Consider the following 23,363-nt stretch of genomic DNA (forward strand, 5'->3'; position numbering starts at 1 on the left):
CCCACCACCAGGTAGGCTGACTAACATTGTGGGTGAACCCTGCTCATTATGTGTGAACCCTGACTATTGTGTGTGAACCCTGCTCATTATGTGCGAACCCTGCTCATTATGTGTGAACCCTGCTCATTTTGTGCGAACCCTGCTCATTATGTGCAAACCCTGACCATTGTGTGTGAACCCTGCTCATTATGTGCAAACCCTGACCATTGTGTGTGAACCCTGCTCATTATGTGCGAACCCTGACCATTGTGTGTGAACCCTGCTCATTATGTGCGAACCCTGACCATTGTGTGTGAACCCTGCTAATTATGTGCGAACCCTGACTATTGTGTGTGAACCGTGACCATTGTGTGTGAACCCTGCTCATTATGTGCGAACCCTGCTCATTATGTGCAAACCCTGACCATTGTGTGTGAACCCTGCTCATTATATGCGAACCCTGCTCATTATGTGTGAACCCTGCTCATTATGTGTGAACCCTGCTCATTATGTGCGAACCCTGCTCATTATGTGCGAACCCTGCTCATTATGTGCGAACCCTGCTCATTATGTGCAAACCCTGACCATTGTGTGTGAACCGTGACCATTGTGTGTGAACCCTGCTCATTATGTGCGAACCCTGCTCATTATGTGCAAACCCTGACCATTGTGTGTGAACCCTGCTCATTTTGTGCGAACCCTGCTCATTATGTGCGAACCCTGCTCATTATGTGCGAACCCTGACCATTGTGTGTGAACCCTGCTCATTATGTGCGAACCCTGCTCATTATGTGCGAACCTTGCTCATTATGTGCGAACCCTGCTCATTATGTGCGAACCCTGACCATTATGTGTGAACTCTGCTCATTATGTGCGAACCCTGACCATTGTGTGTGAACCCTGCTCATTATGTGTGAACCCTGCTCATTATGTGTGAACCCTGACCATTGTGTGTGAACCCTGCTCATTATGTGCGAACCCTGCTCATTATGTGCAAACCCTGACCATTGTGTGTGAACCCTGCTCATTATGTGCGAACCCTGCTCATTATGTGTGAACCCTGCTCATTATGTGTGAACCCTGCTCATTATGTGCGAACCCTGCTCATTATGTGCGAACCCTGCTCATTATGTGCGAACCCTGCTCATTATGTGCAAACCCTGACTATTGTGTGTGAACCGTGACCATTGTGTGTGAACCCTGCTCATTATGTGCGAACCCTGCTCATTATGTGCGAACCCTGACCATTGTGTGTGAACCCTGCTCATTTTGTGCGAACCCTGCTCATTATGTGCGAACCCTGCTCATTATGTGCGAACCCTGACCATTGTGTGTGAACCCTGCTCATTATGTGCGAACCCTGCTCATTATGTGCGAACCTTGCTCATTATGTGCGAACCCTGCTCATTATGTGCGAACCCTGACCATTATGTGTGAACTCTGCTCATTATGTGCGAACCCTGACCATTGTGTGTGAACCCTGCTCATTATGTGTGAACCCTGCTCATTATGTGTGAACCCTGACCATTGTGTGTGAACCCTGCTCATTATGTGCGAACCCTGCTCATTATGTGCGAACCCTGCTCATTATGTGTGAACCCTGCTCATTATGTGCGAACCCTGACCATTGTGTGTGAACCCTGCTCATTATGTGCGAACCCTGACCATTATGTGCGAACCCTGCTCATTATGTGTGAACCCTGCTCATTATGTGCGAACCCTGCTCATTATGTGCAAACCCTGACCATTGTGTGTGAACCCTGCTCATTATGTGCGAACCCTGCTCATTATGTGTGAACCCTGCTCATTATGTGTGAACCCTGCTCATTATGTGCGAACCCTGCTCATTATGTGCGAACCCTGCTCATTATGTGCGAACCCTGCTCATTATGTGCAAACCCTGACTATTGTGTGTGAACCGTGACCATTGTGTGTGAACCCTGCTCATTATGTGCGAACCCTGCTCATTATGTGCAAACCCTGACCATTGTGTGTGAACCCTGCTCATTTTGTGCGAACCCTGCTCATTATGTGCGAACCCTGCTCATTATGTGCAAACCCTGACCATTGTGTGTGAACCCTGCTCATTATGTGCGAACCCTGCTCATTATGTGCGAACCTTGCTCATTATGTGCGAACCCTGCTCATTATGTGCGAACCCTGACCATTATGTGTGAACTCTGCTCATTATGTGCGAACCCTGACCATTGTGTGTGAACCCTGCTCATTATGTGTGAACCCTGCTCATTATTTGTGAACCCTGACCATTGTGTGTGAACCCTGCTCATTATGTGCGAACCCTGCTCATTATGTGCGAACCCTGCTCATTATGTGTGAACCCTGCTCATTATGTGCGAACCCTGACCATTGTGTGTGAACCCTGCTCATTATGTGCGAACCCTGACCATTATGTGCGAACCCTGCTCATTATGTGTGAACCCTGCTCATTATGTGCGAACCCTGCTCATTATGTGCAAACCCTGACCATTGTGTGTGAACCCTGCTCATTATGTGCGAACCCTGCTCATTATGTGTGAACCCTGCTCATTATGTGTGAACCCTGCTCATTATGTGCGAACCCTGCTCATTATGTGCGAACCCTGCTCATTATGTGCAAACCCTGACTATTGTGTGTGAACCGTGACCATTGTGTGTGAACCCTGCTCATTATGTGCGAACCCTGCTCATTATGTGCAAACCCTGACCATTGTGTGTGAACCCTGCTCATTTTGTGCGAACCCTGCTCATTATGTGCGAACCCTGCTCATTATGTGCAAACCCTGACCATTGTGTGTGAACCCTGCTCATTATGTGCGAACCCTGCTCATTATGTGCGAACCTTGCTCATTATGTGCGAACCCTGCTCATTATGTGCGAACCCTGACCATTATGTGTGAACTCTGCTCATTATGTGCGAACCCTGACCATTGTGTGTGAACCCTGCTCATTATGTGCGAACCCTGCTCATTATGTGCGAACCTTGACCATTGTGTGTGAACCCTGCTCATTATGTGTGAACCCTGCTCATTATGTGTGAACCCTGACCATTGTGTGTGAACCCTGCTCATTATGTGCGAACCCTGCTCATTATGTGCGAACCCTGCTCATTATGTGCGAACCCTGCTCATTATGTGCGAACCTTGCTCATTATGTGCGAACCCTGCTCATTATGTGCGAACCCTGACCATTATGTGTGAACTCTGCTCATTATGTGCGAACCCTGACCATTGTGTGTGAACCCTGCTCATTATGTGCGAACCCTGCTCATTATGTGCGAACCCTGACCATTGTGTGTGAACCCTGCTCATTATGTGTGAACCCTGCTCATTATGTGTGAACCCTGACCATTGTGTGTGAACCCTGCTCATTATGTGCGAACCCTGCTCATTATGTGCGAACCCTGCTCATTATGTGTGAACCCTGCTCATTATGTGCGAACCCTGACCATTGTGTGTGAACCCTGCTCATTATGTGCGAACCCTGACCATTATGTGCGAACCCTGCTCATTATGTGTGAACCCTGCTCATTATGTGCGAACCCTGACCATTGTGTGTGAACCCTGCTCATTATGTGTGAACCCTGCTCATTATGTGCGAACCCTGCTCATTATGTGCGAACCCTGCTCATTATGTGCGAACCCTGCTCATTATGTGCGAACCCTGCTCATTATGTGCGAACCCTGACCATTGTGTGTGAACCCTGCTCATTATGTGCGAACCCTGACCATTGTATGCAAACCCGGCCCAAATGTAGCCTACACGTTGTGTGCTCTTGTAGGAAAGCAGTAACTCCCCATTGCCGACCTATACTTATCTATTACTGGGCGAATAACTTGCTAACTAGCAAAGATTATCAACAAATGTGCACATGCGTGACTCTGCGCTCTGATCTGAAAAGCGCCTTCACTCCCAGGTGATTGAAAGACCACTCGTGGGCTACCCCAGCCAATAGAATTCTACTCCGTTGTGCTCTGGCTCTGCCTACAACATAATCACAGACTCAATCTTGTAAAATTAGATTTGTTTTGTTTTGTTGCATTGAAAAGGGACTGATATAATGTTGATTTGATCACAGAAAAAACGTTGATGTATATAGTCCAAACTAGTAAGGGAACTCAGTGAAGATCAATCCATCTCTTGCGTCTCTGCGCTGCATGATATTTATTTTGAGCGGCAGTCTTTGAAGAGGTGCGCGGCCGCGAACACGCGTAGCATAGAGGGACACTGGACAAAACTCTTTCAATCAACATAATGTTTTTACAGCTTTTAGTAGGGACGAGGGAGGGTGTCAGCATCTCATCCTGAACGAAACATGCAATTCAATTCTAATTTCTAAACTGCCTTTATGACAGTGACACAATGAGAGAGAGAGCAGTCTCAATACTGGTGCACACTGAGGATAGAAGCACCCGAGTTCAGAGTTTCACAGGGGTTTCACAGTGGTGAAACACACCTGAGACCTGATACCTGAAGACTTACAATAGGCAGAGTTGCAAAGAAAAAGCCATATCTCAGACTGGTCAATAAAAAGAAAAGATTAAGATGGGCAAAAGAACACACATTGGACAGAGGAACTCTGCCTAGAAAGCCAGCATCCCGGAGTCGCCTCTTCACTGTTGATGTTGAGACTGGTGTTTTGAGGGTACTATTTAATGAACCTGCCAGTTGAGGACTTGTGAGGTGTCTGTTTCTTAAACTAAACAATTTGATGTTATTTGAATAGACAAAAAATAGCTTTTCTTTCAAAAACAAGGACTTTTCTAACTGACCCCAAACTTTTGAACAGTAGTGTACACTGCTGCCATCTAGTGGCTAATATCAAATTTGTGCCTAAACTGGAATAATACATTGTGGCCTTTCTCTTGCATTTCAAAGGTGATTTAAAAAAATAAAAATAAAAATGTCTTTGTATTATCTTTTACCAGATCTAATGTGTTATATTCTCCTACATTAAATTCACATTTCCACAAACTTCAAAGTGTTTCCTGTCAAATGGTATCAAGAATATGCATATCCTTGCTTCAGGTCCTGAGCTACAGGCAGTTAGATTTGGGGATGTCATTTTAGGTGAAAATTGGAAAAAAAGGGTCCGATCCCAAACACAAAGACACAGGTTTAAACACCAAGACACAGGTTTAAACAACAAGACACAGGTTTAAACACCAAGACACAGGTTTAAACACTAAGACACAGGTTTTAACACCAAGACACAGGTTTAAACACTAAGACACAGGTTTAAACAACAAGACACAGGTTTAAACAACAAGACACAGGTTTAAACAACAAGACACAGGTTTAAATACCAAGACACAGGTTTAAACAATAAGACACAGGTTTGAACAACAAGACACAGGTTTAAACAACAAGACACAGGTTTAAACAACAAGACACAGGTTTAAACAACAAGACACAGGTTTAAACAACAAGACACAGGTTTAAATACCAAGACACAGGTTTCAACAATAATACTATTTCCCTATAAGTATAAGGACACAAAAACACAGACCTAGACAGGTCTATCGACAGGTCTATCGACAGGTGACCTAGACAGGTCAATCTACAGTAGACCGAGACAGGTCAATCTACAGGTGACCTAGACAGGTCTATCGACAGGTGACCTAGACAGGTCTATCTACAGTAGACCTAGACAGGTCAATCTACAGGTGACCTAGACAGGTCTATCGACAGGTCTATCTACAGGTGACCTAGACAGGTCTATCGACAGGTCTATCTACAGTAGACCTAGACAGGTCAATCTACAGGTGACCTAGACAGGCCTATCGACAGGTCTATCTACAGTAGACCTAGACAGGTCTATCGACAGGTCTATCTACAGGTGACCTAGACAGGTCAATCTACAGGTCAATCTACAGTAGACCTAGACAGGTCAATCTACAGGTGACCTAGACAGGCCAATCGACAGGTCTATCTACAGTAGACCTAGACAGGTCAATCTACAGGTCTATCTACAGTAGACCTAGACAGGTCTATCGACAGGTCTATCTACAGTAGACCTAGACAGGTCAATCTACAGGTCAATCTACAGGTGACCTAGACAGGTCTATCGACAGGTCTATCTACAGTAGACCTAGACAGGTCTATCTACAGTAGACCTAGACAGGTCAATCTACAGTAGACCTAGACATGTCTATCGACAGGTCTATCTACCTGTTAACCTTATCGCTACAATTAAACTTTAGCATGAAAATAAATGAACAAGAAACATAATATTGGAACTTTCTCTGGGCTCAACTACTTGTAAAGAAAGTTGGCACTATCCCATTAGCCTTGGAGCTATAGCTGCCCATATCCTGTAGCAGGCTTGGTGACGGATGGTAAATGTACAAAAATATGTCAGAGCAATGAAAACAATCCTATAATTCTGGCTGATTCCACAACTGCAAAAACAAGAGAGGGGATCCGTGATGCTGTCCAGGTGGAAAGTCTGATTCTCCCTTTAAACAGTTGAAGGTAGATGAGAGACCATACAGCTCAAAGCGCATTGGGTATAACATCAGGGCTTTAAATAAAGATGTGGGTAGGCTAATAACTAGTTTATTCCTATCAGGTCCATAACCAGGGTCGGAGTATTAGTGAGGCTAATAACTAGTTTATTCCTATCAGGTCCATAACCAGGGTCGGAGTATTAGTGAGGCTAATAACTAGTTCATTACTATCAGGTTCGGAGTATCAGTGAGGCTAATAACTAGTTCATTACTATCACGTCCGTAACCAGGGTCGGAGTATTAGTGAGGCTAATAACTAGTTTATTCCTATCAGGTCCATAACCAGGGTCGGAGTATTAGTGAGGCTAATAACTAGTTTATTACTATCAGGTCCCTAACCAGGGTCGGAGTATTAGTGAGGCTAATAACTAGTTCATTACTATCAGGTCCGTAACCAGGGTCGGAGTATTAGTGAGGCTAATAACTAGTCATTACTATCAGGTCCGTAACCAGGGTCGGAGTATTAGTGAGGCTAATAACTAGTTCATTACTATCAGGTCCGTAACCAGGGTCGGAGTATTAGTGAGGCTAATAACTAGTCATTACTATCAGGTCCGTAACCAGGGTCGGAGTATTAGTGAGGCTAATAACTAGTTCATTACTATCAGGTCCGTAACCAGGGTCGGAGTATTAGTGAGGCTAATAACTAGTCATTACTATCAGGTCCGTAACCAGGGTCGGAGTATTAGTGAGGCTAATAACTAGTTCATTACTATCAGGTCCATAACCAGGGTCAGAGTATTAGTGAGGCTAATAACTAGTTCATTACTATCAGGTCCGTAACCAGGGTCGGAGTATTAGTGAGGCTAATAACTAGTCATTACTATCAGGTCCATAACCAGGGTCAGAGTATTAGTGAGGCTAATAACTAGTTCATTACTATCAGGTCCGTAACCAGGGTCGGAGTATTAGTGAGGCTAATAACTAGTCATTACTATCAGGTCCGTAACCAGGGTCGGAGTATTAGTGAGGCTAATAACTAGTTCATTACTATCAGGTCCGTAACCAGGGTCGGAGTATTAGTGAGGCTAATAACTAGTCATTACTATCAGGTCCGTAACCAGGGTCGGAGTATTAGTGAGGCTAATAACTAGTTCATTACTATCAGGTCCGTAACCAGGGTCGGAGTATTAGTGAGGCTAATAACTAGTCATTACTATCAGGTCCGTAACCAGGGTCGGAGTATTAGTGAGGCTAATAACTAGTTCATTACTATCAGGTCCGTAACCAGGGTCGGAGTATTAGTGAGGCTAATAACTAGTTCATTACTATCAGGTCCGTAACCAGGGTCGGAGTATTAGTGAGGCTAATAACTAGTCATTACTATCAGGTCCGTAACCAGGGTCGGAGTATTAGTGAGGCTAATAACTAGTCATTACTATCAGGTCCGTAACCAGGGTCGGAATATTAGTGAGGCTAATAACTAGTTCATTACTATCAGGTCCGTAACCAGGGTCGGAGTATTAGTGAGGCTAATAACTAGTCATTACTATCAGGTCCGTAACCAGGGTCGGAATATTAGTGAGGCTAATAACTAGTTCATTACTATCAGGTCCGTAACCAGGGTCGGAGTATTAGTGAGGCTAATAACTAGTCATTACTATCAGGTCCGTAACCAGGGTCGGAATATTAGTGAGGCTAATAACTAGTTCATTACTATCAGGTCCGTAACCAGGGTCGGAGTATTAGTGAGGCTAATAACTAGTTTATTCCTATCAGGGCCGTAATCATGATTAAAGGACAGTATAGAAGTCTACATCCCTTCCAAAGCGCTACGAACTATACAGACCTGGGTTCAAATAGCATTTGAAATCTTGCTTTAGCCTTTGAGTGCAAAGTGGGTGGGTTTTTCCATTTTTGGGACTTTTCTATTGGTTCCATTACAACAGGCAGCTCAACCAAGTGTCTTTGCCCAGAGTGATGGTTTCTGGCATAGTCCCTTCATCCACTCCTCCCTTTCATCCACTCCTCCCCTTCATCCACTCCTCCCCTTCATCCACTCCTCCCCTTCATCCACTCCTCCCCTTCATCCACTCCTCCCCTTCATCCACTCCTCCCCTTCATCCACTCCTGGGCACATAACTAAAACCGTGCAGAAACGCAGGGCAGCTCCTGCCTGTAACCGTCCGAAGTTCTCCTGACAATGAGATTAATTTGTCTGGGCTATGCTCATTTCAGATCACGTGACCATCATGATTTATTAGAAAAAAACTGTAGCTCCTCCAACTGGTAGGATACGGACATTTATCATAATACACTACTGTACACTTAAGTTCCACATGACCATACAGTCACATCCTTGCCATTATTACCACACAAAAAAAAAAAGCAATCCGAGACAGTCATACTGTTACTGAATGGGGCATGTTTTCAGTTCCTTTATTTCATTTCCACCATGCAAACCATCAAATGTCAAAATGTTCAAACCGAGTCCAATACTTCCTATCGTCACCATTTAGGATGACTGTGGGTATAACACATTACAGAACTACAGTATTTTCTAGTATCAACATAAAATTTACACGTTTACAGTTTTAGGGCTCAACTAAATGATAGTCAGCATTTCCTTAAATGACCCAAGATCGTGGTTATGACAGATGGATAGAGGATAATAAAAATAAATTTAAAAAAAGACAGTTTCAAACAACACAAGAGGCACACACATACATGCATGTCTCTCCTGTGTAAAAAAAAAAAAAAAAAAAAGCACCTCAATAAATGCCCCCTAAAACCCACACAAACAGATGCAACACACAGTGCAACACTCATAAGGAGTGAATCATTTTTCCCTACATTAACAGTGCATAAAAATGGTGTAACAATCACAACAAGTGGTTGTTTGGTCATCAATTCACAGTCATTTTTGTTATCGTCAACCTCTAAAATGTAATATATTAAGTTCCACAAGAAAATATGATTTAAAGTGGGAAAAGGGGGGGATTTGTCTAAGCATGTGCATCAGGCAATAAAAAAACAAAAAAAACAAGCCACTATATTAATAATTGTACCCTCATGAGGTACAATCATTAGTAGCACTGTACTACATTGTAAATACAGTGGTGTTCAGTGTAGAGCATAACCTAAACTATGTTCAGTATGCTCTTAAGTTAACACTTGACTCAAATGTTTGTTTGTCGTCACTAAATGAAATAAAAGTCACAAACAAAAAAATGACATTGATAAGTTGGGTAGAGAGGAAAAGGTACGATGGGGATATTTCCCTTTGAACAGTCAAAACAGCAAATCATGAATCTGACTTTATTACAGCATGTCAATGTAGGTATTTTATGAATAAGCCCTACAGTTATTTCATATGAAAGTCTCTCAAACTAGCATGTAGCCTATAAGAAGACATCACAGGAAGTCGGTGGCACCTTAATTGGGGAGAATGGGTTCGTGGTAATGGCTGGAGTGGAATGGTATAAAATACACCAGACACAAGGTTTCCATGTGTTTGATGCCATCCCATTAGCTCCGATCCAGCCATTGTTATGAGCCGTCCTCCCCTCAGCAGCCTCCACTGGAAGACGCGCTCGTATCAAGTTTGCCCCGTTGGTTTCAACAACATTTACAGCAATTCTATACTAAAAAAAAAGCTTCACACAATCGCCGCTCTGTCTTGGAAAGAATAGCCAGGCTGTCGGTCTCACTGAGGTAATATTTGTTATAAAGGTGCTTTTAAAAAGAGTTTTGATGAATAAATTAACCTGTACTTGTTAGTGCCGACTCATCACCTGCTGGATTCTGTCAGTCATAATTCACCTGTAAAAACTAGCTACATCGCATTGCAAAAGTCCTACAGAAAATATTCATTGGCAATGAAGGCACGTGCGACAGATCTTTCAAAAAATGGTTTTGTTGGGGACACATCTTAGTATTTCCTCAATTCTAAAGAGCCTCAATACAAGGGTCAAATCAAATCAGCCTATTATTTGGTAAATTATAACTTTGAGAGGGTTATATCTTGGCAAACAGAAGTTAAATCTAGTAAGCACAGCACTTAACAGAAGGACAAACTATCTTGTTTCGTTTCCACATTGTACCAAATAGGATCCAGTCCATAACACAATTATGCAGTCAGTTGACTACAATTCAGAATGACTAGAATCCAGTTGACTACAATTCAGAATGACTAGAATCCAGTTGACTACAATTCAGAATGACTAGAATCCAGTTGACTACAATTCAGAATGACTAGAATCCAGTTGACTACAATTCAGAATGACTAGAATCCAGTTGACTATGTTCTACAATCCAGAATGACTAGAATCCAGTTGACTACAATTCAGAATGACTAGAATCCAGTTGACTACAATTCAGAATGACTAGAATCCAGTTGACTACAATTCAGAATGACTAGAATCCAGTTGACTACAATTCAGAATGACTAGAATCCAGTTGACTATGTTCTACAATCCAGAATGACTAGAATCCTGTTGACTATGTTCTACAATCTAGAATGACTATAATCCAGTTGACTATGTTCTACAATCCAGAATGACTAGAATCCTGTTGACTATGCTCAGGCTGTTTGTTTGACCTTACCCTGGTCCTCCACCTTCCTGATGGCTGCCTGGATGGCTTTCTGGTCTCCCAGGAGCTGCATGGGTTTGGTGGGCCGGAAGTTCTCATCCAGCTCAATCAGAATGGGTGTCCCAGTGGGTAACGTCACATTGACGATATCAGCATCTGATATACCTGTTGATATAATACTGAATGTTGTGTTGTTCTGCTTCTGTAAACCACAGTAAAACAACCATACTATCGCCATAAACATAATAAAACCGTTAGCACAGCTTTCGCCCATGCTGTTATGTAAAGCGCTAGCAACATGACCAATTAAAACCAAAATACACATAACTTTGTTTACGTCTAGATCTTTACACATTTTTTTTGTCCAGCTACATAACGACGATCATTTCTAACATAACGGCCTATAAAGTACCTGGCTGGCCAACTACGACAAACGTGATCTCTAGAAGCCTGTGGGGAAGAGAAAAGGTCAATGTGGATCTACTGGCAGTAGCCTGATGTACAAAAAGGCCACTAGGTTTATGTTACAAGTTCAACCGCGTGACATTTCTGGAACTAATCTATACAGTATATTCCTCTCATCCAAATGGGAGTGAATGATAGTTACAAACTAGGTCTAAAACATGGAGGCCCTAGTAAACTCCAATACAAGGGCCTTTGTGGATTCAAACATTCAAATGCAAGTGAAAGTGGCCATGCAGCTCATACTAAAATCGGCATGAACAAAAGAGAACAATAGCAGTGCAGCAAAAGTCAATGGTAATAATGGGACTGCAACTGATGCAGTCCAGCCGAGCAGGGTTGGCACACAGACACACACACACACACAGACACACGAGGAGCCACCAGGCATACCTTCCAGGTGTTTCAGCAGGGCCCTGCAGCTATTCCCGTGCCCAGAGATGAGCACCAATTTCCCCCGTTTGATCTCCGGCACAATGGTGCCGTCCCAGTATGGCTGGAGCCTCTCTAAGACATCCTTCAGGCTCTCTGACTTCGGAAGAAACTCTATAGACAAGTCACAGGTAGAATACCGGCGGTCATTGTAGATCTCCAGGAAGTAAGGGTGTGATTCGTCGATAGGGGGAGGCGTGAGGTCATAGCTCCTCCTCCACTGTTTCACCTGCTCCTCACCGTGGTTTAGGGCCATCTCAGCTCTATTCAGCCCGATCAGAGCACCATAATGGCGCTCGTTGAGTCTCCACGTCCTGACCACGGGGACCCACTCCTGCCCCATGGCTTCCAACAACAGCCAGGCTGTGTGGATGGATCGGCTGAGCAGGGAGGTAAATACCACATCCAGCTGGTAGCCTGCTTCCTTCAGGAGGTGACCGCACGCCAAAGCCTCCTTGACCCCATCCTCGCTCAGCCTCTGGTCCACCCAGCTGCAGAAGCGGTTCTCTTTGGTCCAGGCTCCTTCTCCATGCCTCATCACAAAGACTTTGTACTTGGACATCCGGAAGGACTGTCTGGCAGCAGCAGCCTGTACTGTACACAAACAATGGGTTTACAGTGATTAGATGAGGGTGATGCTGGACTACTGCAGTAACATATAGTACTGTACTGTGGCCAGACACTTACCACATAAATGGAAAAACATCATTCAACAAGTCTCTTGATGAGTTTCATCGGCCTAAATATCCAACAATATTTCAGTGGTGTTGTATATTATTAGCTATACACAACTCCACTCACTAGAGCCTAATATTTTACTGTTACTATGGAACTGCTGTTACTAAGCTTAATGTCAGAAGCAGTCGCCATGTCATTTATTCTGGGGGTGGGTCTAGTGGGGTCAGCAAATGTCCGGCATTTCGAGTGGTTAAAAGGCTACATGCCAACACAACGGGTTATTGTTTAACTCCAAATTAAAACAGGGTAATTCAGTAACTAAACATGGAAATGTGGCTATTGCACATTCCCTAATTAATACATTTTACATCATAACAGTCAAATGGTAAAATAAATTAAAAGAGCTTGCCTTAGGCACTTGTCATCTCATTGGTAGGCTGCTAACGGGCATGCGTTTACGCGCGAGACTGCAAGACGGCAAGCTACAAAACATACATGTACCGGAACATGCATCATAATAATAGCATGAATACGATCTTACCCTGCGAGTTACAAGTCCGTCCCAATAGTCGTGACTGTTGACAGAAATTTGGACAACCATCGAGAGCATTTAAGAAGTCAGCGATTGAAAGCTTGTGGTCCAACCGAAACGGAAAAGCTCAGGTTAGGGCGGGATTTGTGTCATGTGTGCTGCCCATAGGTGGAGAGAGATGAGAGAAAAGGCCCTCTAGAACGGTCGTCATGGGAGAGAAGGCGTGGCATGACCGATTCTACTAGCTACATTGTAACAGTCACTGAACGTGGCTAGACAGTAAAACTACAGTATGAACTATGATTGATCAACAATGCAAATTACACGCACGCACACACACACACACACGATCACCTTTGTGGAATAAACTGTGTGCAGCTGACGGTTGACCATACACGTGACAATGATAACACAAGTAATTTATTGTCAGTAACTCAATCACATTTGGATAACTTCAAACATCCAACATTTTGCATGTCAATACCATATAATATACACTACTGTTCAACAGTTTGGGGTCACTTTAGAAATGTCCTTGTTTTTTCCATTAAAATAACATCAAAATGATCAGAAATACAGTGTAGACATTGTTAATGTTGTAAATGACTATTGTAGCTGGAAAAGGCAGATTTCTTTAATGGAATATCTACACAGGCGTACAGAGGCCCATTATCAGCAACCATCACTCCTGTGTTCCAATGGCATGTTAGCTAATCCAAGTTTATCATTTTAAAAGGCTAATTGATCGTTAGGAAACCCTTTTGCAATTATATTAGCACAGCTGAAAACTGTTATCCTGATTAAAGAAGCAATAAAACGGGCCTTCTTAAGACTAGTTGAGTATCTGGAGCATCAGCATTTTGGAGTTTGATTACAGGCTCAAAATGGCCAGAAACAAAGAACTTTCTTCTGAAACTCGTCAGTCAATTCTTGTTCTGAGGAATGAAGGCTATTCCATGCGAGAAATTGCCAAGGAACTGAAGATCTCGTACAATGCTGTGTACTACTCCCTTCACAGAACTGCGCAAACTAGCTCTAACCAGAATAGAAAGAGGAGTGGGAGGCCCCGGTGCACAAATGAAACAAGAGAACAAGTGCATTAGAGTGTCTAGATTGAGAAACAGACGCCTCACAAGTCCCCAACTGGCATCTTCAATAAATAGTACCCGCAAAACACCAGTCTCAACGTCAACAGTGAAGAGGAAACCCCGATATGCTGGCCTTCTACAACATTAACAATGTCTACACTGTATTCCTGATCAATTCAATGTTATTTTAACGGACAAAAAAATGTGCTTTTCTTTCAAAAACCAGGACATTTCTACGTGACCCCAAACTGAACGATAGTGTATATAATAACCACATTCCATAACATATTCCATAAAGATAAAACATTATTTTCCATTGAGTGACTATAATTATCATATGATATAAATGTGATTTGCGTGCACACACAAAACATATGTACACATAACAACGCAAGAGACTCTGTAGCTATGTAAAACCATGCAAACTAACTCGGTTCCTTGACTGTCATAATGTAAGTTAAAACACTGAGAAGTCATAATGATGTCATCGTTCCACCCGTGGCTATTAGGAAGCAGCGAACATCTTCTTTCTGCCCTCCATGCCAGACATGGCATCCACATTCTTACGCCAATCAGTCACTTCCTCTTTCTGTGGGGATGACAGAAGTATTGCACACACAGTTGTATTGCAGGTGCAAAAAAAATAAGTAACGAAAAGAAAGCATTGGGACAGGCTGTACTGTGCAGTGAATGTCCTTCTTACCTTCTCCTCTTCCTTCTTGACAGTCTTGAGGTTGGCCTTGAAGTCGACAGACTCTTTGATCTTGGCTCCCAGCAGGGCCCCCATCATGGCTTCAGCTGATACTCTCACCCTCTTCAGCTGAGGTCGCTTCTTGCCCTTCAGCTCAATGATCTTCATGGTCAGATTTTCAATCTATATAACAAGGTGTCAAAAAAAATAAAAGTCTCCATTTCTAAATAAAAGTCCCACATACCAACACAAATATTCACTATGTGATAAAATGTCACTCCGTGGTAAGAGTACCCGACTCAAAGCCACAAGAGGGTAGACAATATTTCAAACGTTGCTGTCTGTACATTGATTTGATTGAAATGTTATTGTAAAAAATAAATGCTTATGTTGCCTTTATGTTTTTTAAACAAAGGTTTAGTAAACACTATTCTTCTTAATAAGATATCCCATACTTGGATAGAGTATGCATTGAAAGATCAAACGTTGAAGTGAACTGTTTGTAATATTGGAATTTGAGAATCTGTGGATCGGGTACCTCTGCGTCACTTTTGGAGACTTTCATTGCGATGTCGTACCGCTCTTCATCAACAACATCAATTTTCTGGTGCAGTTCTTTACAAAGAGTCTGTGAAGAGAAAGCAGATTGATATCTGAATATACCGTACTCATAGCCATAGAACCTGAATATTTCAGAATATACCGAATGTACTTAACTCAGACTGAATATACCTAAATATACAAACAAACTCACATTCATAGTACTCTTCCTGAATATAACTAACTATACTGTGGTCATACTCATAGTAACCTACAGATGTGGTCATTTTGATCACTCTGTTGTCCCAGAGAATTTTCCTGAGCCACAGGATTTACACAAATTCACTGAAAATCTGCAGTTCTCCTTCTCGCTCGCTTGTTCAAATGCTAAAGCACCAGACCAAATACATGTCATACTACTTACTGTAGGAGGTCCTATCAAAACGCATTTCCTGTTAGAAAGTACAATTTTTTTTTGAGAATAATAAAATCTTCCTGGAGCAGGATTATTTTACTCCTGCGATGAAACTGATCAAATTAAGATCTGACACCTGTACCTAAACCTGAACATTCCTAAATATACTTATACCATAGTACTGTATCTAAATGAACATTAATATACACATTGTACTGTACCTGAATATACATGACTATACTCATAGTACTGTACCTGAATATACATGACTATACTCATAGTACTGTACCTGAATATACATGACTATATGCATTGTAATGTATCTAAATAATATTCCTATATTAATAGTACCTGCAGGTCCTGTACAGACAGCCCAGAGAGGTTGAGTCCTGGGACTCGTTCACTCAGTGTGCTTTCTCTGTCAATCACCTTCTGCTCCTTTTCAGCCATCAACATAGCCATGGCCTTCTTCACCAGCTTGGTCTGGGATACAACACCATATCATTACTTTATACTATTATGTATTAGCAGTGTACTTGTAGCACAACTGCTATTGTGTTTTATATATCTATGTATGCGTTAGCCACAAATCACAACTCACACACATTATGGAGAAGTATTGTTTAGTTGTGACTGTGACAGTAACAGGGAAGTAAGACACAAAAGCTACCTTCAAGAAGAGTCTGCGAGATGCAGAGATCTTCGACTTTGGTTTTGGCTGAAATGAGGACAGAGAAGATGTCTTAAGCTCATTGCTAAACAAAGAATAAACAATAATATTCACGATCAATATTTTAATGTTAAATTATTAATTGGCTTTTATGGACAGTACCCTTAAAATGTTTGTCTTTGTATTGCTGCTGCCTCAAATTAGCTGATGTAACAAGGGCTTTATATAACACATATGATTGATTTGATAAAAATTCCTGAAATCCAGAATATAAAATAGCCTGATCTTCATGCTATGCTGCAACTGCACCTTCTAGGCCAGGACAGTGAAGCATAAATTATTGTGATAATAGACCTGTATCCCTTCTTTCTGTTCTTTCCAAAACACTTGAGTGTGCTGTCTCTGACCATCTATCTCTTTTTCTCACTCAGAACGATCTTCTTGACCCTAACCAGTCACGTAGGCTCTCCGCTCTGCCAAAACTGACTCTCTCCCCTCTGTTCCCATCCTCCTAGATCTATCTGCTGCCTTCAACATCCGTGAACCATCAGATCCTCCTCTCCACCCTCTCAGGGTTGGCCGTCTCAGGCTCTGCACACTCCTGGATTGCATCCTACCTGGCATGTCGCTCCTTTATGTATTTGTTTTGAGCTGTTGGCGGTAGGGGCACTTGATTCAGCAGGCCTAGCGCTGGGAAGTGTTCCCGTTTTGAACCATTTAATGTGTCTGAAGGTAGAACTCTGCACACCCAGCAGGCCCAGAGATCAAATCAAGTGCACTTACAGGTCTATCGCTGGCCAATCAGATAGCTCACATCATAAAAAACATGACTAAAGAGACTCAATGAATACAGCAAAGAGTTGCTGTTTTTTTCAACACTTTTATAAGCCATAAAACGTTAGTTCTCCCTACTTCCACTCACACTACAACCAGCACTGCAGCTGTAACGAATGCGTATAGAAAAGTGTTCCCATAAGCTTGCATTGTTATTATTAGCGGCTTTTAATATCAAGAAATATTTAACTTTCTGGTAAAAAGAGTAACCAAATGAATTGGTGCATGAGGCAGAAATGATTCAGTGCGACTTGAGTTTCATTATCAGCTGGAAGACTGTTTCCTTTTCTCAGCGAACGGAGCTCTCTCCCTCCCCTCACTGACCATCAGATGCAGGTCATCAGTACAGTAAAAAGCAAAGAAGCTCACTCAGCTGTGCCTCACAAGTAATGCAACAAATAGTCTATTACAAGCGTGATAATATACCTAAATGTTTTTAATTTCAAAATGTTCTGAGAAGAACAAAATTGGCAGGGCAATTCAAGCATAGTGATAATGTATTGGGCCTACAGCTTACTGTACATACTGTACCTCATTGCTACAGAACTGTTTTTAATTGGTTAATAGGCCTAGGTTTTTTAAGTCATGTTAAAAAATGGAGTGGTAGATCTCGGCTTGCGTTTTTACTCAGAAAGTGATCTTGGTGACCACTGCTCTACAACATCCGAAGAGTACGCGCTTTCCTCATACAGGAAGCAGTGCAGATTCTAATCCAGGCCCTTGTCATTTCCCGCCTAGACTACTGCAACTCTCTGTTGGCTGGGTTCCTCGCTTGTGCCATCAAACCCCTGTAACTTATCCAGAACACAGCAGCCCACCTGGTGTTCAACCCTCCTAAGTTCTTCCGTGTCACCCCGCTCCTCCGCACACTACACTGGCTTCCAGTCGAAGCTTGCATCATCTTCAAGACTCTGTTTCTTACCTACGGACCAGCAAGGAGAACTGCCCCTCCTTACCTTAAGGCTATGTTCAAACCCTACACCGCCCCCTCCCCCCACCACTCCGCCCCACCTCCAAAAAAAAAGGGACTTTTCTTCTCCTACTAGCACTGACTGCTGTTGAGGGAAAATGTGCTTGAAACAATTGTGATATGTTGTTGTCTCACCTAGCTGTCTTAAGATGAATGCACTAATTGTAAGTCGCTCTGGATAAGAGTGTCTGCTAAATTACTAAAATGTAAATGTTAATTACACCTGTCAAGATGATCACTGTGTAAGGGCCGTGTTAATTTCTGCACATTTGTTCTGGTTTGAGTATGAAAATTCACTTACCGGCCTGGACCAACATCAACCAATTGGAGAGAAAGAAACCAAAACCCCAAAAGAAGAAGATTGTTACATTTATGTTCTTTGCATATTGTTTACTGCAGTGCCTACAAAATGTCTACACCCTCCTTTGAGTTCTTCACATTTTATCGTTACAAAGTGGGCTTAAAATTGATTTAATTGTCAATTGTTTTAAATGAGCTAAACAATTTTTTTTAACAATCTAAAATACTCTCGAATGTCAAAGTGTAAGAAAAAAATTCTAACATTTATTAAATATGAATGAAAAATAAAACACTAATAAAGTATTCACCCCCGAGTCAATGCATGTTAAAAACACCTGAGGTAGCGATTACAGCTACAAGTCTTCTTGTCTCATAAGACCATTACACACCTCTATTGTGTAATATTTTCCCATTTAGTGTTTTAAAAATTCTTCAAGCTCTGTCAAGGTGTTGGGATCATGTCTACACAGCAATGTTCAGATCTTGCCATAGCTTTCAAAGCAGATTTAAATTCAAAACGGGGCTTCTCAGGAAAATGCGCTGCCTTCTTGGGAAGCAACTCCAGTGTAGATTTGGCTTTTGTTTGTTATTGTCCTGCTGAAAAGGGAATTCCTCTCCCAGACTGAAGCAGATTTTGCCTGTGCTTAGCTACATCCTATTTCTTTTCATCATGAAAAACTCCCCAGTATTTGCCAATGTCAAGCATACCCATACCATGACGCAGCCACCACCACGCTTGAGAATAAGAAGACAGTTACTCAGTGATGTGTTGTGTTGGATTTGCCCAAACATAAGGCATTGCATTTATGCCAAAAAGTGTATTTCTTTGCCATGTTTTTTTTCTTCAATATTACTTTAGTGGCTTATTGCATATTTCTATTCTTCTTTTCACTCTGTGATTTAGGTCATTATTGTGGAGTCACTAAAATGCTGTTGATCTATCCTCATTTTTCTCCCATTACAGCCATTGCACTCTGTAACTGATTAAAAATGTCCAATTGCCTCATGGTGACATCTCTAAGCAGTTTCCTTCCTGTCCTGCAGCTCAGTTCAGAAGGATGACTGTATCTTTGAGTTGTGTGGGTGGTTTAATACATAATCCTAATTATTAACTTGACCATGCTTAAATATATATACAATGTCTTATTTGTTATTGTTACCCATCTACCAATCACTGCCTTTATTTCTGAGGTTTTCGAAAAGCTCCCTGGTCTTTGTAGTTGAATCTGGGCTTGAAATTCAATACTTGACTGCGGGACCTTACATATGTTGTATGTATGGGGGACAGAGGAAGGGTTAGTCATTATGTCACCCCCTATTACTTCATACAGAGGGAGTCCATGTAACTTATTATATGATTTGTTAAGCCACATTTGACTTCTGAACTAATTTAGGCTTGCCTAAACAAACGTTTGAATACTTACGCAACGACTATATTTTGTATTAATTTGTCAAAAACAATTATAATTTTACTTTCACTTCGAATATTTTGTGTGGATCAATTACAAAAAAATACAATTAAATCTATTTCAATCCCACTTTGTAATACAACAAAATGTGGATCAAGTTCAAGGGGATGTACACTTCCTAAAGTCACTGTATATGTTGACAGCAATGCAATGAAATATGAGACGTCGATACTTACGCTTCAGACATGGTTGCGGTTCTCTGTGTCTCCTACATATTTCACAATGTAAAAAAGTTCAACAGTTACAACAGACTCAAAGACGTTTTCAAAACTACATCATATTACAGACAGACAGCTTATTTTATTACGGACAGTTTTCAGCACGCCAAACTATAGCTAAACTATTTTAGATAAAACATACATAAAACAATACATTTAGTTCATTTTGATAATATTCCAATCTATTCTAGCAGATTATCAAATAAAAACAATCTTATTTCTTTAACGACAGCAAATGACTGTAATATAACATCGTACAACATACAACTATAATACATGACCTTGCAGAAATAAAATAATGGTTGAAAGTCAGTACTGTTAACACACAATAAATCTGTCAGAGTAGTATTTTGTCTTTATTTTATTCAGTGTTTAATTTAGGATTTAGAAACATATCTGACTAGTGTTTAGTATTTGGGGTATTATCAAAGAATGCTAGTATGCAGATTTATAACTTGATTAAGAAAGGTCTTCTCCCAAGAGATCTCATTTTTAGTATTGTAGACTTTAGACTGCATGAATTGTACACACAAATGGAGATGGAGTTATGAGCTCAAGTAGCTAATCTGGTTAGCGATCTTCTGTAATATCTCACAAAAATCACATATATCAAACATACATAACAGAAAACAATTCTCTGGTTGTTTGCCAATTCATAAAATTACCATGAAATTTACCATGAAAACAAAAAATGCAATAGTTCTGGTCTTACCCGATTGCAATAGAAATTGTTGGCAAACTAAAACAATCCTGACATAAATCACATGTACAAACTTCAACTTCAACTTGACATCTCTTTGTTGGGGTATCTACTCACACTGACAGCAAGCTACTGTCAAAAACAGACACAAAATAAAATTCTTTACCACAATCAGATTTTACACGTTCCTCCTTTGAGGCGTTATGTTAATACTGGAAACGTACCTTTCAGGTGAAGAAAAGCTACTGTAACGTTACTAGTTGTCTTTGTGAGGCTGGAGGGATGAAAAGTGGGTTACTATATAGATTCTGGACCTCATGTGAGTGGCTCACCAAAATAGACCTTCTGTCCTCACCATTCTTATTATGTGTGACCTTCCACACATAGTAACTTGATTTGAGTTTTGGTGGTGATACTTTATATTCTACTACATGTTATTTGAGAGTGTAAATAAATCTATGTAAGTGATACATTATATTTGGTGAACACAACCAAGAGCACTTCAGAGAATTTGATTCGTGTCACATAACTAACTGTACAATGCCATGTCGCTTGGAAATGAATAATGATCACACTGTACCCGGACGGTTTATTATAAGAATTAAAAGATAGATGTACACTACCGGTCAAAAGTTAGAAGTTTAGAACACCTACTCATTCAAGGGTTTTTCTTTATTTTTACTATTTCTACATTGTAGAATAATAGCGAAGACATCCAAACTATGAAATAACACACATGGAATCATGTAGTAACCAAAAAATTGTTAAACAAACCAAAATATATTTTATATTGGAGATTCTTCAAATAGCCACCTTTTGCCTTGTTGACAGCTTTGCACTCTCTTGGCATTCTCTCAACCAGCATCACCTGGAATGCTTTTCCAACAGTTCCCACATATGCTGAGCACTTGTTGGCTGCTTTTCCTTCACTTTGCGGTCCGACTCATCGTAAACCATCTCAATTTGGTTAAGGTCGGGGGATTGTGGAGGTCAGGTCATCTGATGCAGCACTTCATCACTCTCCTTCTTGGTAAATAGCCCTTACACAGCCTGGAGGTGTGTTGGGTCATTGTCCTCTTGAAAAACAAATGATAGTCCCACTAAGCCCAAACCAGATGGGATGGCGTATCACTGCAAAATGCTGTGGTAGCCATGCTGGTTAAGTGTGCCTTGAATTCTAAATAAATCACAGACATTGTCACCATCAAAGCACCCCCACACTATAACACCTCCTCCTCCATGCTTTACGGTGGGAAATACACATGCAGAGATAATCTGTTCACCCGCACTGCGTCTCACAAAGACACGGCAGTTAGAACCATAAATCTCTCATTTGGACTCCAGACCAAGGACAAATTTCCACCGGTCTAATGTCCATTGTTTGTGTTTCTTAGCCCAAGCAAGTTTCTTCTTATTACTGGTGTCCTTTAGTATTGGTTTCTTTGCAGCAATTTGACCATGAAGGCCTGATTCTCCTCTGAACAGTTGATGTTGAGATGAAGAAACTTGAAGAAACTTTAAAAGTTATTGAAATTTTCCGAATTGACTGACCTTCATGTCTTAAAGTAATGATGGACTGGCATTTGTCTTTGCTTATTTGAGCTGTTCTTGACATAATATGGATTTGGTCTATTACCAAGTAGGGCTTTCTTCTGTATACCACCGCTACCTTGTTACAACACAACTGATTGGCTCAAACGCATTAAGAAGGAAAGAAATTCCACAAATGAACTTTTAAGAAGGCACACCTGTTAATTAGAATGCCAAGAGTGTACAAAGCTGTCATCAAGACAAAGGGTGGCTATTTGAAGAATCTCAAATCTGAAATATATTTTCATTTGTTTAACACTTTTTTGGTTACTTCATGATTCCATATACAGTGCCTTGCGAAAGTATTCGGCCCCCTTGAACTTTGCGACCTTTTGCCACATTTCAGGCTTCAAACATAAAGATATAAAACTGTATTTTTTTTGTGAAGAATCAACAACAAGTGGGACACAATCATGAAGTGGAACGACATTTATTGGATATTTCAAACTTTTTTAACAAATCAAAAACTGAAAAATTGGCCGTGCAAAATTATTCAGCCCCCTTAAGTTAATACTTTGTAGCGCCACCTTTTGCTGCGATTACAGCTGTAAGTCGCTTGGGGTATGTCTCTATCAGTTTTGCACATCGAGAGACTGACATTTTTTCCCATTCCTCCTTGCAAAACAGCTCGAGCTCAGTGAGGTTGGATGGAGAGCATTTGTGAACAGCACTTTTCAGTTCTTTCCACAGATTCTCGATTGGATTCAGGTCTGGACTTTGACTTGGCCATTCTAACACCTGGATATGTTTATTTTT

The 23,363-nt window shown here is 41.3% G+C and overlaps 2 protein-coding genes across 8 annotated transcripts in view; both read right to left on the reverse strand.

Moving 5' to 3' along the window:
* LOC110500043 (bisphosphoglycerate mutase) overlaps positions 1-13,279 on the reverse strand; it is a 36,948-nt gene extending 23,669 nt beyond the window's left edge. For 2 of the 7 annotated variants that reach the window (XM_036959497.1, XM_036959491.1), the window contains exons 1-3: positions 13,132-13,238; positions 11,874-12,501; positions 11,031-11,183 (exon numbers count right to left, since the gene is read on the reverse strand). In XM_036959497.1, the coding sequence (XP_036815392.1) occupies positions 11,031-11,183; positions 11,874-12,501; positions 13,132-13,200 (850 nt within the window). In that variant the 5' untranslated portion in view covers positions 13,201-13,238. Of the gene's footprint in view, positions 1-11,030; positions 11,184-11,873; positions 12,507-12,599; positions 12,784-13,131 lie in introns of those variants that run through there. The other 5 variants (XM_036959507.1, XM_036959504.1, XM_036959490.1 and 2 more) reach the window with 4 other exon arrangements.
* Positions 13,280-14,498: 1,219 nt separating this feature from the next.
* Positions 14,499-21,678, reverse strand: LOC110500065 (troponin I, slow skeletal muscle). Its single transcript, XM_021577212.2, has 8 exons — positions 21,242-21,678; positions 20,276-20,307; positions 18,632-18,635; positions 16,527-16,574; positions 16,208-16,339; positions 15,440-15,529; positions 14,914-15,084; positions 14,499-14,799 (listed from the first exon to the last, which is right to left on the reverse strand). Exons 2-8 carry the CDS (start codon positions 20,284-20,286, stop codon positions 14,716-14,718), a joined length of 540 nt encoding a protein of 179 aa, XP_021432887.1. The 5' UTR covers positions 20,287-20,307; positions 21,242-21,678; the 3' UTR covers positions 14,499-14,715.
* Positions 21,679-23,363: the final 1,685 nt, after the last annotated feature.

The sequence above is a fragment of the Oncorhynchus mykiss genome, chromosome 2 (genome assembly GCF_013265735.2).
Source record: "Oncorhynchus mykiss isolate Arlee chromosome 2, USDA_OmykA_1.1, whole genome shotgun sequence".
Taxonomy (NCBI): Eukaryota; Metazoa; Chordata; class Actinopteri; order Salmoniformes; family Salmonidae; genus Oncorhynchus; species Oncorhynchus mykiss.

Excerpts from the sequence above, each read along its gene's own strand:
- LOC110500065 (XM_021577212.2), bottom strand. Across the intron at positions 16,340-16,526 it reads CTCGCAGACTCTTCTTGAAG|ACCAAGCTGGTGAAGAAGGC; the intron begins GTAGCTTTTGTG and ends GTTGTATCCCAG. Across the intron at positions 15,530-16,207 it reads TGTCTGTACAGGACCTGCAG|ACTCTTTGTAAAGAACTGCA; the intron begins GTACTATTAATA and ends TTCTCTTCACAG.